This window comes from Bufo bufo, chromosome 1 (assembly GCF_905171765.1).
Source record: "Bufo bufo chromosome 1, aBufBuf1.1, whole genome shotgun sequence".
Classification (NCBI taxonomy): Eukaryota; Metazoa; Chordata; class Amphibia; order Anura; family Bufonidae; genus Bufo; species Bufo bufo.
This window is the reverse complement of record NC_053389.1, coordinates 761,337,344-761,353,464: the sequence shown is the minus strand read 5'-3', so window position 1 is coordinate 761,353,464 and position 16,121 is coordinate 761,337,344. Positions and strand designations below refer to the sequence as shown.

Below are 16,121 nucleotides of genomic sequence, written 5' to 3'. Positions count from 1 at the left end.
GAGAAGGACCTGTATATCTAATTTGTATCTATCTATCTATCTATCTATCTCATATGTATCTATCTATTTATCTATCTATTTATTTATCTATTATCTATCTATTATATATCTATCTATCTATCTATCTATGTATCTATCTATCTATCTTTACATTCATCTTCTATAGATTCCGAAATCTTTAATCTACCAAGAGTATGTTGGAGGTATGATACTAAAAGTACATTGTGCAACATAGTGTAGAGAATGCTTACCATGATTCTTCTGATGTGACATCTCTTCACTCATTGCCAAATCTGTGGAATTAAGAGCAGATAAGTGAAAAACTACACAGTGGAGTCACATTATTATGACCACCATCTAATAGCTAGAGTAACCGCCATGTACAGTTTCCAGCAGCTGGACAGGGCTCGGGGTGACTCAGTAAGGTCCTGGTAGGTTGTCACCGGTATCTGGAGCCATGCTGACTGCAGTGCATCCCACAGCTGCTGGAGGGTGCCTGTTATGTTATGTTATGTTACTAAGTCCTTGTATAGCGCTCTAGAGGAACTCAATCCGATCGAAGCGCTTGCCTGGGGGAGGATCCATAGAGCGAGCACAACCATCGAGGTGGTCCCACAGAGGCTCAATTGGGTTCCGGTCTGGGGAATTAGGAGGCCAGTGTAGTACTTGGATGTTTTAGTCAGGCTCTTCCAACCAATGTTGGACATTACTAGCATGTCATATTAGCTGCAAGTACCAGCTTCAAGTACTACATTAAGTACTAGTAAAGAGATATTGCAGGAGGCTGAAGAGATTCAAGAGATACTGCAAGAGATTGGCTTAGAGTCTCCAACTGGCTCATCTGTGTTGTTTTTGCTGATCATTGCTTGAGAAGAGGTAAGGAATTCGGTCAGCTGTTTGCTATTGTGCGTTTGCTAATGAGCCTAGCTCACTAAGGTGTTACATTTGTTGCTGGGGGAGGAGTTTTGGAAGCAGTGTGTGTATATATAGAGACAGACTCATTAGCTGGCCTAATTCATTAGCTGCAAGTACCAGCTTCAAGTACTACATTAAGTACTAGTAAAGAGATATTGCAGGAGGCTGAAGAGATTCAAGAGATACTGCAAGAGATTGGCTTAGAGTCTCCAACTGGCTCATCTGTGTTGTTTTTGCTGATCATTGCTTGAGAAGAGGTAAGGAATTCGGTCAGCTGTTTGCTATTGTGCGTTTGCTAATGAGCCTAGCTCACTAAGGTGTTACATTTGTTGCTGGGGGAGGAGTTTTGGAAGCAGTGTGTGTATATATAGAGACAGACTCATTAGCTGGCCTAATTCATTAGCTGCAAGTACCAGCTTCAAGTACTACATTAAGTACTAGTAAAGAGATATTGCAGGAGGCTGAAGAGATTCAAGAGATACTGCAAGAGATTGGCTTAGAGTCTCCAACTGGCTCATCTGTGTTGTTTTTGCTGATCATTGCTTGAGAAGAGGTAAGGAATTCGGTCAGCTGTTTGCTATTGTGCGTTTGCTAATGAGCCTAGCTCACTAAGGTGTTACATTTGTTGCTGGGGGAGGAGTTTTGGAAGCAGTGTGTGTATATATAGAGACAGACTCATTAGCTGGCCTAATTCATTAGCTGCAAGTACCAGCTTCAAGTACTACATTAAGTACTAGTAAAGAGATATTGCAGGAGATAGTCAGGAGGTAGGCTGGAAGGTGGAAACAATACAAAAAAAAAGGTAAGATTTGTTTGATTTAAAGTTACCAATTTTTTATTTATTTTTTCTCCTCTTTAAAATGGCAGACTTGGTTCAGTGCAGGAATTGTTGTGCATTTATTTCATGTTCCACTCTTTGGAGATTCGGATGCTGTCAGATCTGTAGACAGTTCTCCTTACTGCAGCAGGAAATTGCATTTTTGAAAGCTGAAATATTTAAATTATCTGTTAAACAAACTCCAGCTAGGACTGCTGCAATGCCACTGCCACAGAGGACCCCCAGAAATGGCAGATGGGTTACTGTAGGTTCTGGAAGTCTTAGAGTGGTGGATAGAAGACATGTCCCACAGTCGGTGGTTCTCCATAATTCATTTGCAGCACTCTCAGAATGTAAGGACAACATGGATATGGACTCAAGCACAGAGGGTGTGAAACCATCGACTCCTATGTCTAATGTATGCAACAAAAAAGATAAAGTGAAGTCTCAAAGGAAGCAGCTGTTGCTGGGTGATTCAATCATAAGAAGTGTGGAGCTTAAAGAAAATCGTTTTGTGAGATGTCTCCCTGGGGCTACTGCTAGAAGAGATAGAAGACGTATTATTAATATTGTTAAGCAAGCAAAGCAGGAAGGGGACGTGGATGTTCTTGTCCATCTAGGGACAAATGACCTGGCTTGCAATGAAGTGTCAGAGGTGAAAAAAACTTTTATCACACTTGGTAATGACGTACAGGATTTTGCATCCAGCATTTCATTTTCTGAAGTTCTGCCTGTGCATAATGTTCAGAATGATAGGCAGAGGCGCATAAAGGAGTTCAACATATGGCTTGGTAAATGGTGTCAAGAGCAAGGATTTGGCTTTGTTTCTCATGATAGCTCTACTTGGAATAGAAAGGAACTGTACAAAAAAGATGGTTTGCATCTTTCTCTCAAAGGAACAAATGTACTTAGTGAACAACTCCAAGAATTTGCGGAAGAGTATTTAAACTAGGAAGGGGGGGCAAAAGAGTGAAAATAAAAGAGTCCAATTGCCCCCCGAAACAATGCCAGAACAGGTCAGAAGCACAGAGGTTAAGAAATGATAAGCTCAGAGTCCTGTCTACAAATGCTCGCAGTTTAGGTAAAAAAATCAATGAACTTGGGTCAATAATGGCATCTGAGAATGTAGATTTAGTGGCTGTTACGGAGACATGGTTTAATGAAAGAAATGACTGGGACATAACCATACCAGGGTACTCTTTATACAGAAGAGACAGAGAAGGCAAGAAAGGAGGAGGAGTGGCCCTGTATGTGAAAGATAGCATTAAATCTAACCTAATACAAGTTGGTGAGGCCAACATAGAGTCAGTTTGGGTTACGTTGCAGTTTGCTAACCATGCAGTAACTCGTGTAGGTGTGATATATAGACCACCTGGTCAAGTTAAAGAACTAGATGATCTACTAGTTGAAGAAATAGCTAAAATGACAATGAAAGGAGAAGTTATCATTATGGGAGATTTCAATCTTCCAGATATAAACTGGAAAACCAAAATAGCAAGTTCTACCAGGAGTACAGATATTCTAAATTCCCTACTGGGGTTATCTCTACAACAAGTGGTTGAGGAGCCAACCCGGAGGGAGGCCATTTTGGATTTGGTATTCACAAATGGGGATTCGGTATATGATGTCATTGTAGGCGAAACCTTGGGATCTAGTGATCACCAGTCAGTGTGGTTTAATATAAGAACTGTGAAAGAGTCCCACCACACAAAAACAAAAGTTTTAGATTTTAGAAAAACAGACTTTTCAAAAATGAAATTAGTCATAAATGAGTCCTTATCAGACTGGAACGGATTACATGGAGTCCAGGAGAAATGGGACTACTTAAAAGGTGCATTATTGAAGGCAACAGAAAATTGCATTAGACTTGTCAGTAAAAACAAAAAAAGGAGGAGACCACTGTGGTACTCAGCAGAAGTGGCCCAAATCATTAAAAATAAAAAGCTAGCATTTTGTAATTATAAAAAAAACCAGAGCAATGAAGATAAGGAAATCTACAAGATTAGGCAGAGAGAGGCCAAGCAAGTTATAAGAACTTCTAAAGCGCAGGCAGAAGAAAAACTAGCTCAGTCTATGAAAAAAGGGGATAAGACATTATTCAGATATATAAATGAAAAAAGGAAATTAAAACAAGGAATAACTAAATTAAAAACAAAGGACGGAAGGTATGTAGAAGAGAATAAAGGGCTAGCCGACTGCCTTAATGAATACTTCTGTTCAGTTTTTACAAAAGAAAAAGGAGAAGGACCTCCACTAGAAAGAATGACTAATAAATCGTTTGATGCATGTATCTTTACAGAGGAAGATGTTCTAAGTTTGCTGTCTAAGGTGAAGACAAATAAGTCACAGGGGCCTGATGAGATACACCCAAAATTATTAAAAGAGCTTAGTGGTGAGCTGGCAAAACCGTTAACAGATTTATTTAACCAATCATTAGTAACAGGAGTCGTCCCGGAAGATTGGAAATTGGCAAATGTCGTGCCCATTCACAAGAAAGGTAGTAGGGAGGAATCGAGCAACTATAGACCAGTGAGTCTGACATCAATAGTAGGCAAATTAATGGAAACCCTATTAAAGGATAGGATTGTGGAACATCTAAAATCCCATGGATTGCAAGATGAAAAACAACATGGGTTTACTTCAGGGAGATCATGTCAAACAAATCTTATAGATTTTTTTGACTGGGTGAATAAAATAATAGACGGTGGAGGTGCAGTAGACATCGCATATCTAGATTTTAGTAAGGCTTTTGACACTGTCCCACATAGAAGACTTATCAATAAACTGCAGTCATTGAGCATGGACTCCCATATTGTTGAGTGGATTAGGCAGTGGCTGAGTGACAGACAACAGAGGGTGGTAGTCAATGGAGAACATTCAAAACAAGGTCATGTTACCAGTGGGGTTCCACAGGGATCTGTACTGGGACCGATTTTGTTTAATATCTTCATAAGTGATATTGCAAAAGGCCTCGATGGTAAGGTTTGTCTTTTTTGCTGATGACACAAAGATAGGTAACAGGGTTGATGTTCCTGGAGGGAAACGCCAAATGGAAAAGGATTTAGGAAAACTAGAAGAATGGTCAGAACTCTGGCAACTGAAATTTAATGTGGATAAGTGCAAGATAATGCACCTGGGGCGTAAAAACCCAAGGGCAGAATATAGAATATTTGACACAGTCCTGACCTCAGTATCTGAGGAAAGGGATTTAGGAGTAATTATTTCAGAAGACTTAAAGGTGGGAAGACAATGTAATAGAGCAGCACGAAATGCCAGCAGAATGCTTGGATGTATAGGGAGAGGTATAAACAGTAGAAAGAGTGAAGTGCTTATGCCGCTGTACAGAACACTGGTGAGACCTCACTTGGAGTATTGTGCGCAGTACTGGAGGCCATATCTCCAGAAGGATATAGATACTCTAGAGAGAGTTCAGAGAAGAGCTACTAAACTAGTACATGGATTGCAGGATAAAACTTACCAGGAAAGGTTAAAGGACCTTAATATGTATAGCTTGGAAGAAAGAAGAGACAGAGGGGATATGATAGAAACTTTTAAATACATAAAGGGAATCAACTCGGTAAAGGAGGAGAGCATATTTAAAAGAAGAAAAACTACCACAAGAGGACACAGTTTTAAATTAGAGGGGCAAAGGTTTAAAAGTAATATAAGGAAGTATTACTTTACTGAGAGAGTAGTGGATGCATGGAATAGCCTTCCTGCAGAAGTGGTAGCTGCAAATACAGTGAAGGGGTTTAAGCATGCATGGGATAGGCATAAGGCCATCCTTCATATAAGATAGGGCCAGGGGCTATCCATAGTACTCAGTATAACGGGCAGACTAGATGGGCCAAATGGTTCTTATCTGCCGACACATTCTATGTTTCTTGGTGGAAAATCCCATCTGTCCCATGGAAGACAATCAGCATATATGGGGTGTATGTGATCTGTAAGTATGGATTCCTAGCCAAATTGGTTGAGAGTGCCATCCACATGGATGAGTGGAGCCTTGAGAATGCCACAAAAACATTCCCCAGACCATAGCACTTCCACCACCAGCATGTGTCCTTCCAGCAAATTTTGCAGGATGTTTGTTCTCTGATGTTTCTCACCTGACATACCAATGACCATCTATTTGATGAAGCAGAAAACCTGACTCATCCGAGAAGGCAACCCTTTGCCTTGTGTTCTACCCAAATAAAAATAAGAACTAGAAGAAAAGGAAGATGAAAAAGAAGAAAACACGATAACCAAAACTTACAGTATTTTAACAGGAGACTTGTGATGACAATCAAAAAGAGGAACATGATAAATAGAAAGATCAGAGCTGCTAGAATTAACCGTTCCTTTGTGGTTATTCTCGTTGACACTTCTGAAATAAAGGAGAAGAATATCAGCACAACAGTGAGTTCTTGTATAGTGACCTAGAGTAATACAATGTTGTAACAAAAGGTATAGGACGGCTCACCCTTTTGATGGTGATGTATAGGTGCTCCAATCTAGTGCGACACCCTACTCACCTAGTCAGTCAAATATATAAATGTGAATGGGCACTCTGATAAATGGAGTCACATATGGAAATAGATCAATATCGAAAATGTATTAATATCACACAATAATATACCATATTGGTATTAACTATTAAAAAGACCCTGGCATATGTTAAAAATAAAAAATATATATATATAGATAAAAATAAAAATTGTACAATCAATATAAAATCATATAAAATATGAGTGGTTGGTTTCCTCCTATCGGAAGGAACCAGATGTTGGCACAATATGGAGGCTAAATCAAACAGTCTCTATAAACAATCTCTATAAACATAACAGGCACAGTTAGCTCCGCAATATATGTATCCTGATAGGTTTCTATTGAAAAAGCCTCTGATGTAATGGGGCGGTTTGTAGGTAATATTCACAGATATGAGGTCAAAGTTCTAAAGTTCCTCAGAAATAAATGTATGGTAATCCTACAATCGTTGTACAAGCTTAGGTTTGCTTATCAGAGAATAATAGTCCTTTCTTATTCCACAGTTATATGCGTGTATCGGTAATAGCATTCAACCGATTTGTGGACAGTGACACTTTCAGATAGAACGTTGTTCTGAATAGATTGCACAGCAGAAGGTGATTGTTAAAGAAGTTTAGTAAGCTCTCAGTGTGAGCAGATAGTACTCACGTTTAGCAGCCTCAGTTCGTGACGTCCCACGTGCTGTAATTGTATGATAAGCTTACCTACTGTTTCATCTAATGTAAAAGATCTTTCCTTTGGTTGTATACCGGATCTTTAATCTTCTGCTGGATTATAGCTGTGTCGAGCTGTTACACACGCGGTCCCGATATTTCCACTAGTTGTACAATCAGTGGGATTCCTTTAGCGTCCCACGTGTCTCAAAGTCTATAGAGCTCCAGTGTTTGATGGTGAGACCGCCGGTGAAGTGCTTCACTTGTGGACCATCCGATCGGTGTTGTCCGACATATGACCGGCTGTTTGAATCCAATGACCGAGTGTTACCGCCAGACACGTTTCGGGGACTATTCTTGTCTCCTTCCTCAGTGGCTATGCTCGGTCTCTGTGTGTAGCCGGGTTTTATACGTGCCCTCTCCAGATTGTCTGGAAAAAGTGGACTGGAATCCATGGTAGGTCAATGATAGTTTATCTTTGCAGTTATCTCACCATATAGATGTGATATACACTCACCTAAAGAATTATTAGGAACACCTGTTCTATTTCTCATTAATGCAATTATCTAGTCAACCAATCACATGGCAGTTGCTTCAATGCATTTAGGGGTATGGTCCTGGTCAAGACAATCTCCTGAACTCCAAACTGAATGTCAGAATGGGAAAGAAAGGTGATTCAAGCAATTTTGAGCGTGGCATGGTTGTTGGTGCCAGACGGGCCGGTCTGAGTATTTCACAATCTGCTCAGTTACTGGGATTTTCACGCACAACCATTTCTAGGGTTTACAAAGAATGGTGTGAAAAGGGAAAAACATCCAGTATGCGGCAGTCCTGTGGGCAAAAATGCCTTGTGGATTCTAGAGGTCAGAGGAGAATGGGCCGACTGATTCAAGCTGATAGAAGAGCAACGTTGACTGAAATAACCACTCGTTACAACCGAGGTATGCAGCAAAGCATTTGTGAAGCCACAACACGCACAACCTTGAGGCGGATGGGCTACAACAGCAGGAGACCCCACCGGGTACCACTCATCTCCGCTACAAATAGGAAAAAGAGGCTACAATTTGCACGAGCTCACCAAAATTGGACTGTTAAAGACTGGAAAAATGTTGCCTGGTCTGATGAGTCTCGATTTCTGTTGAGACATTCAAATGGTAGAGTCCGAATTTGGCGTAAACAGAATGAGAACATGTATCCATCCTCTGATGGCTACTTCCAGCAGGATAATGCACCATGTCACAAAGCTCGAATCATTTCAAATTGGTTTCTTGAACATGACAATGAGTTCACTGTACTAAAATGGCCCCCACAGTCACCAGATCTCAACCCAATAGAGCATCTTTGGGATGTGGTGGAACGGGAGCTTCGTGCCCTGGATGTGCATCCCTCAAATCTCCATCAACTGCAAGATACTATCCTATCAATATGGGCCAACATTTCTAAAGAATGCTATCAGCACCTTGTTGAATCAATGCCACGTAGAATTAAGGCAGTTCTGAAGGCAAAAGGGGGTCCAACACCGTATTAGTATGGTGTTCCTAATATTTCTTTAGGTGAGTGTAGATGCGTCTTTTCATGGCCTCATGCGTTTTTTGGTCCAAAGGGTCTCCATCTCCTATTCTACCGTTTCTATGGGTTATTTTCCACTCAATATTTTGCATTAATGTAGAGTGACTACATATTTATAAATTTCTCATACAAAGTATAGCATCAAAATAATAATTATTCAAACATTACAAAATATAACCGATGTAATATATAAAGTGAATGTCTCTCAATCATGAGTAGGAATATTGAGTGGAAAATAACCCATAGAAATGGTAGAATAGGAGATGGAGACCCTTTGGACCAAAAAACGCATGAGGCCATGAAAAGACGCATCTATATCGCATCTATATGGTGAGATAACTGCAAAGATAAGCTATCATTGACCTACCATGGATTCCAGTCCACTTTTTCCAGACAATCTGGAGAGGGCACGTATAAAACCCGGCTACACACAGAGACCGAGCATAGCCACTGAGGAAGGAGACAAGAATAGTCCCCGAAACGCATCTGGCGGTAACACTCGTTCATTGGATTCAAACAGCCGGTCATATGTCGGACAACACCGATCAGATGGTCCACAAGTGAAGCGCTTCACCAAAGGTACCCACTAGCAGAATCCCGATTTTGCCATTCTGAAAGGAATCGGCACACAGTCATCTCACCATCAAACACTGGAGCTCTATAGACTTTGAGACACGTGGGACGCTAAAGGAATCCCACTGATTGAACAACTAGTGGAAATATCGGGACCGCGTGTGTAACAGCTCGACACAGCTATAATCCAGCAGAAGATTAAAGATCCGGTATACAACCAAAGGAAAGATCTTTTACATTAGATGAAACAGTAGGTAAGCTTATCATACAATTACAGCACGTGGGACGCCACAAACTGAGGCTGCTAAACGTGAGTACTTTCTGCTCACACTGAGAGCTTACTAAACTTCTTTAACAATCACCTTCTGCTGTGCAATCTATTCAGAACAACGTTCTATCTGAAAGTGTCACTGTCCACAAATCGGTTGAATGCTATTACCGATACACACATATAACTGTGGAATAAGAAAGGACTATTATTCTCTGATAAGCAAACCTAAGCTTGTACAACGATTGTAGGATTACCATACATTTATTTCTGAGGAACTTTAGAACTTTGACCTCATATCTGTGAATATTACCTACAAACCGCCCCGTTACATCAGAGGCTTTTTCAATATAAACCTATCAGGATACATACAGGTCCTTCTCCAAAAATTTGCATATTGTGATAAAGTTCATTATTTTCTGTAATGTACTGATAAACATTAGACTTTCATATATTTTAGATTCATTACACACAACTGAAGTAGTTCAAGCCTTTTCTTGTTTTAATATTGATGATTTTGGCATACAGCTCATGAAAACCCCAAATTCCTATCTCAAAAAATTAGCATATTTCATCCGACCAATAAAAGAAAAGTGTTTTCAATACAAAAAAAGTCAACCTTCAAATAATTAAGTTCAGTTATGCACTCAATACTTGGTCGGGAATCCTTTTGCAGAAATGACTGCTTCAATGCGGCGTGGAATGGAAGCAATCAGCCTGTGGCACTGCTGAGGTGTTATGGAGGCCCAGGATGCTTCGATAGCGGCCTTAAGCTCATCCAGAGTGTTGGGTCTTGCGTCTCTCAACTTTCTCTTCCCAATATCCCACAGATTCTCTATGGGGTTCAGGTCAGGAGAGTTGGCAGGCCAATTGAGCACAGTAATACCATGGTCAGTAAACCATTTACCAGTGGTTTTGGCACTGTGAGCAGGTGCCAGGTCGTGCTGAAAAATGAAATCTTCATCTCCATAAAGCTTTTCAGCAGATGGAAGCATGAAGTGCTTCAAAATCTCCTAATAGCTAGCTGCATTGACCCTGCCCTTGATAAAACACAGTGGACCAACACCAGCAGCTGACATGGCACCCCAGACCATCAGTGACTGTGGGTACTTGACACTGGACTTCAGGCATTTTGGCATTTCCCTCTCCCCAGTCTTCCTCCAGACTCTGGCACCTTGATTTCCAAATGACATGCAAAATTTGCTTTCATCCGAAAAAAGTACTTTGGACCACTGAGCAACAGTCCAGTGCTGCTTCTCTGCAGCCCAGGTCAGGCGCTTCTGCCGCTGTTTCTGGTTCAAAAGTGGCTTGACCTGGGGAATGCGGCACCTGTAGCCCATTTCCTGCACACGCCTGTACACGGTGGCTTCCGCAGGTCCCCCAAGATCTGGAATTGGTCCTTCTCCACAATCTTCCTCAGGATCCGGTCACCTCTTCTCGTTGTGCAGCGTTTTCTGCCACACTTTTTCCTTCCCACAGACTTCCCACTGAGGTACCTTGATACAGCACTCTGGGAACAGCCTATTCGTTCAGAAATTTCTTTCTGTGTCTTACCCTCTTGCTTGAGGGTGTCAATGATGGCCTTCTGGACAGCAGTCAGGTCGGCAGTCGTACCCATGATTGCGGTTTTGAGTAATGAACCAGGCTGGGAGTTTTTAAAAGCCTCAGGAATCTTTTGCAGGTGTTTAGAGTTAATTAGTTGATTCAGATGATTAGGTTAATAGCTCGTTTAGAGAACCTTTTCATGATATGCTAATTTTTTGAGATAGGAATTTTGGGTTTTCATGAGCTGTATGCCAAAATCATCAATATTAAAACAAGAAAAGGCTTGAACTACTTCAGTTGTGTGTAATGAATCTAAAATATATGAAAGTCTAATGTTTATCAGTACATTACAGAAAATAATGAACTTTATCACAATATGCAAATTTTTTGAGACGGACCTGTATATTGCGGAGCTAACTATGCCTGTTATGTTTATAGAGATTGTTTATAGAGATTGTCTGATTTAGCCTCCATATTGTGCCAACATCTGGTTCCTTCCGATAGGAGGAAACCAACCACTCATATTTTATATGATTTTATATTGATTGTACAATTTTTATTTTTATCTATATATTTTTATTTTTATTTTTAACATATGCCAGGGTCTTTTTAATAGTTAATACCAATATACCAATGTGGTATATTATTGTGTGATATTAATACATTTTTGATATTGATCTATTTCCATATGTGACCCCATTTATCAGAGTGCCCATTCACTTTTATATACAGTATAATACAATATTGTACTCGAGATTATACAAGCATTAGGTCTTTCTTTTGGCACAACCCAAACATGGTGCTAGCCTTCCCCTCCTTATCAAAGGTGATGCAGGATATTACACTAAGTGCAGTATTCTTTTGTCTTCTTACCAGCACAATCAGAAAGGTAAGGGGACCCCATTAAATACTTGTTCATGAGACCCCAGGCCTCATTGGATTTTAGGATTCCTATTCTTTGAAGGCCAGACAGCCAGAACTACTGTGGCCCTTCAGTTTATAGGTTGGGGTAAATGCACACACAGCATAGCAGTCAGATACATTATATCGGACAGGGGTACACCACCAATGAGGCCAGGTGAGGATTGCCTCAGGCAGCACCAGGTGGGGGCAAGAGAGATTGCCTCAGGCAGCCGAAGGACCATGGGCTGAAGGGAAGGGGTTAGGTTAAGAATTTGGCATTGGGGAGGGGGAGTGCAGTTTTAGTTTTCGGCTCAGGCAGCAGAGAGGCTAGGTGCACCCCTGATATTGGAGGTATACTGGATGAACCACAGTCCAGTATTGAGTACCTCACTCTGTACTTTATCACTTGCCTATACCAGGCTGCTGTGCATTCAACCCAACAAAGGTCTTATTAACCCTGGCCACCTATGCTCTTACTAACCCCAGAGCCCAACATCCACTACTGTCCACTATACACTGACCACCATATCAGTGACCAAAAGACATATGTATAAGAGGCTGCTTACCCCACAACCCGAGCAGTTTAAAGGTGATGTCTCACGTCAGCAAAATACGGAATGGACACTGCCGCTGTTCATGTTCTGCGGATCCGCAAAACACGTTGCGGACGTGTGAATGGAGCCTAAGACCTCTTGCACACAAACGGGTTTTCTTTCCGTTTCCATTCCGTTTTTTGCGTTCCATATACGGACCATATACGGAACCATTCATTTCAATGGATCCACAAAAAAAAAGGAAGGTACTCTGTATGCCTTCCGTTTCCGTATTTCCGTTTTTCCGTTCTGTTCAAAGATAGAATATGTCCTATTATTGTCCGCATAACGGACAAGGATAGTTCTGTTCTATTAGGGGCCAGCTGTTCCATTCCGCAAAAAAACGGAATGCACACGGACGTCATCCGTATTTTTTTGCAGACCTGTTTTTTGCGGACAGCAAAATACTGAAAAAGCCCTACGGTCGCGTGCAAAGCGTAAAATTCGATGACACCCGTACAAGTGTATTTCTTTAATAGAATCTGCCACATGTGGAGGCACCCTATGGAGTTTAGGACGTGCTGCCTACGGTTTATAATGTGAACTCATGGATGACACAGTCAGGGAGATTTATCAAAACTGGTGTAAAGGAAAACTGGCTTAGTTGCCCCTAGCAACCAATCAGATTCTACCTTTCATTTTCCAAAGGAGCTTTGAAAAATAAGAGGTGGAATCAGTGATGGTCAGTTCGCAGTGTTCGCCAGCGAACACATGCGGGCTGCCATCTTTAGTAAGGTTAGACTCACCCGTCCGGCGAATGCACAGGTAAGCCCTTAAGGTAAGCCGGTCTGAAATCAAATGCGGTCACCGGGAGCAGGCAGTTCCGAGAACAGCCCAATGAAGGCCCCCGGCGGCTGTTCTCGGAACTGCCTGCTCCCGGTGACTGCATTTGATTTCAGACTGGCTCCCGGCACAGGTAAGGGCTTACCTGTGCATCGCCGGACGGGTGAGTCTACCTTACTAAAGATGGCAGCCCGCATGTGTTCGCTGGCGAACACTGCGAACTGACCATCACTGGTCAGAATGGATATTTAATAAGCTTTACTCATGGTTTTTGGCGTTTTCTTCTCCTTAGATCTCTTCAGTTCTGCTTCTTTGTTTAGATCATCCACATTCACATACACATCATCACTGATATCGTTGTCTGAAAATGAGAGACATTATTAATGAAATATCACATTTTCTTTTGTTTTACAGATTCCAAATTTTGGAAAGGTTAAACTTTTTTTCTTTTTCTTTTTTTTTTTGCTGTTTTATGTGTTCGGCTCCTATTCAGACATATTTGCAAGTAAAAAAAAATCCAGCATTACCAAATTGTCTCCAACTTCCCCCAATGGTCAATCATCTATCAGTGATATACCTTGAAAAATCAAAACTGAAGCAGCTGAAACCCTCTACAAGTGGTCAAGGGACTTTTTGCTTCTAGGTTGGAAGATGGTTCACATTAGTGTAGCCTATTGATATACTGATAGGCCTACAGAATCCTTTAGGACACAAAGTTATATCAATGGGATCCATCAGGACTCATTGGGATCCATTCAGAAACAGAAGCCATGACGCTAGTTTTGTGTTTCATCCCATATATACTGTGGGGGGTGAAGTGCATCGGGAGTGGAGTCACGTGATTGAAGGATTAGACTACACAGGCAGGGGTGCACCACCAATGAGGCCAGGTGAGGCGATCGCCTCAGGCAGCATCAGGTAGGGGCAAGAGGGGGGCAGCCGAAGGGCCATGGGCAATGAGCGCTTTCATTGTGGCGAAGGGGTTAGGTTAAGAAATTGGCATTGAGGGGGCCTCAGGCAGCAGAAAGGCTAGGTGCACCCCTAGGTGCTAGGTTTATTTTTGTAGTCTATAACCATACTGACATATTCTAGATTGTAGGGGCTACATAAACAAAAAGGTAGATCTGTAATCAAGACTTTGATGCAATGAAAAGAAATGGTCTCATAAATGTAAAGAAAGATACTTTACCCATGGTTGTCGACGCTTCATCAATTTCTATGGATTTGGCCAGTGTTGGTTCTTTGTCTAGTTCAACCATATTCCCATACACATTATCCTTGTGACTGTGCTCTAAGGAAAACACATGTATCATGGCATAAATAAAAAGAGCAAACATCTGTATGTGATGAGTAGAGATGAGCAAAGTTTTAAAAAATTTGAAGTACGACAAGAAATTTGATTTGTTCCAAATTAATTTGTCATGAATCGCTATAAATCAGGTATACCTGTATGTCACGTTGACTGAGGGAATGTATGGAGCTGCTGCGGTGAGTGCTGGCTGTATCATACAGCAGACACCCAGCCTCAGTAACAGGGAGCAACGATCCCGCCGAAACCCCGTCATTTAACCCCTCAGATGCCGCCGTCAACTCCGATTGCGGCATCTGTGAGGTAAAGCAGAGAGATGCGCCTCCCTCTGCCTTCCGATCGGAGCCCCCGTAGTGAAATTGCAGGGCTCTGATCAGTTGCCATGGCAGGCAGGGCACTTCTGAAGTTTTCCAGGCCTGCCATGGTAAACTGCATGCTGCGCACGAGGCACAGCTCAGCAGGGAATGTAGCATAATGCCATTCACCCTAAGAAAGCTCTATTAGAGTGAATGGGACAAGGGATCAAAACATCCCAGGTTCTAGCCAGGTTCTAGTTATTGTTAAAAATATATATATATATATATATATATAAACAATAAAAATAATAAACATATCAGGTATCGCCACGTCCAAAAAAGTCAGAACTGTTAAAATATTTTTTTTAGATTTTCTGTAAGGTGATCGCCGTAATGGAAAAAAATTAAAAACACATGATTCACAGTAACGGGATGTGAAGGAGTGGAATGAGTGGAATGACATAATTAATCCCATAGTTCTGCTGACTGACAAATAAAATGGCCTCCTCAAAGGGCCTGAGCAAATGGCATGTGTTACGCATGAGCTGCCACTGGATAACGTGGAAGTTACACTAGGGAGTAAACCTGTCCGTCTGCAGTATTAAGAAAACGTTGACCGCCTTCCTCTGCTCATACAGGCGGTCTAACATATGGCGGAAGAGTATTTTGCCTTTGCAGATCAATGAGGGCATGTTTTGCACGGTAAGAGTTTCCTGGACATTTCTAACAGCTCTTGCAGTTCTTGAGGAATCGGGTTCCAATGAGATTGAAGATGTGCGCATGTGACCCAGCCCTGCCTGATGCAGCACAGACCAAATGTTCTTCCCATTATCAGTAACCATGGTTCCTATCACCAGTTGGCAAGGAGACAGCCAGTGTTCGATTTCTTTATTGATGCAGGGCAGTTTCTCCCCAGTGTGGATCAGTTCACCAAGGCTAACAAGCTGCAGAACCACATGACAACGCCTAGCTGAGGTGATATGCTGGAGGACCACTGTGAACCGTGCCTAGAGGGGAGGGTGAGGACAAGGTGGAGGATGAGGAGGTAGAAGAGTACATTCGCACAGAAATCTCAGCATTACAGCACAGAGGCGGCATTGCCATCACCTGCCATGTTGCTGGTATGCCTGGGCTGGAACCACATTTACCCAGTGGACTGTGAATTGAAACGACCGGACACCCTAAGGGTGATGTGCGTGATAAGGTGCCGAGGATGGTAGTACTAACAGTTAAGTTGTCCCTTGGGGCCGGCGTGCAGTGGATGGGAAGACGGCACAAAATCTTCCGGGGCACTCTCGGTTACAGGGAACACCAGCCTGATGGAAGTTAAGGTGCCCTTGATGGTGGGGGTGTTTAGGGTGCTTGTG

General features: G+C 41.9%; 1 protein-coding gene across 8 annotated transcripts in view; it reads right to left on the bottom strand.

Annotated features, from left to right (window-relative positions):
* The window catches only part of LOC120986212 (CD209 antigen-like protein E), a 113,794-nt gene that overhangs the window by 80,392 nt on the left and 17,281 nt on the right, over window positions 1–16,121 (bottom strand). For 4 of the 8 annotated variants that reach the window (XM_040414640.1, XM_040414639.1, XM_040414638.1 and 1 more), the window contains exons 2-5: window positions 14,339–14,440; window positions 13,412–13,510; window positions 5,991–6,101; window positions 252–293 (exon numbers count right to left, since the gene is read on the bottom strand). In XM_040414640.1, the coding sequence (XP_040270574.1) occupies window positions 252–293; window positions 5,991–6,101; window positions 13,412–13,510; window positions 14,339–14,440 (354 nt within the window). The remainder of the gene's footprint in view (window positions 1–251; window positions 294–5,990; window positions 6,102–13,411; window positions 13,511–14,338; window positions 14,441–16,121) is intronic. The other 4 variants (XM_040414643.1, XM_040414645.1, XM_040414642.1 and 1 more) reach the window with 3 other exon arrangements.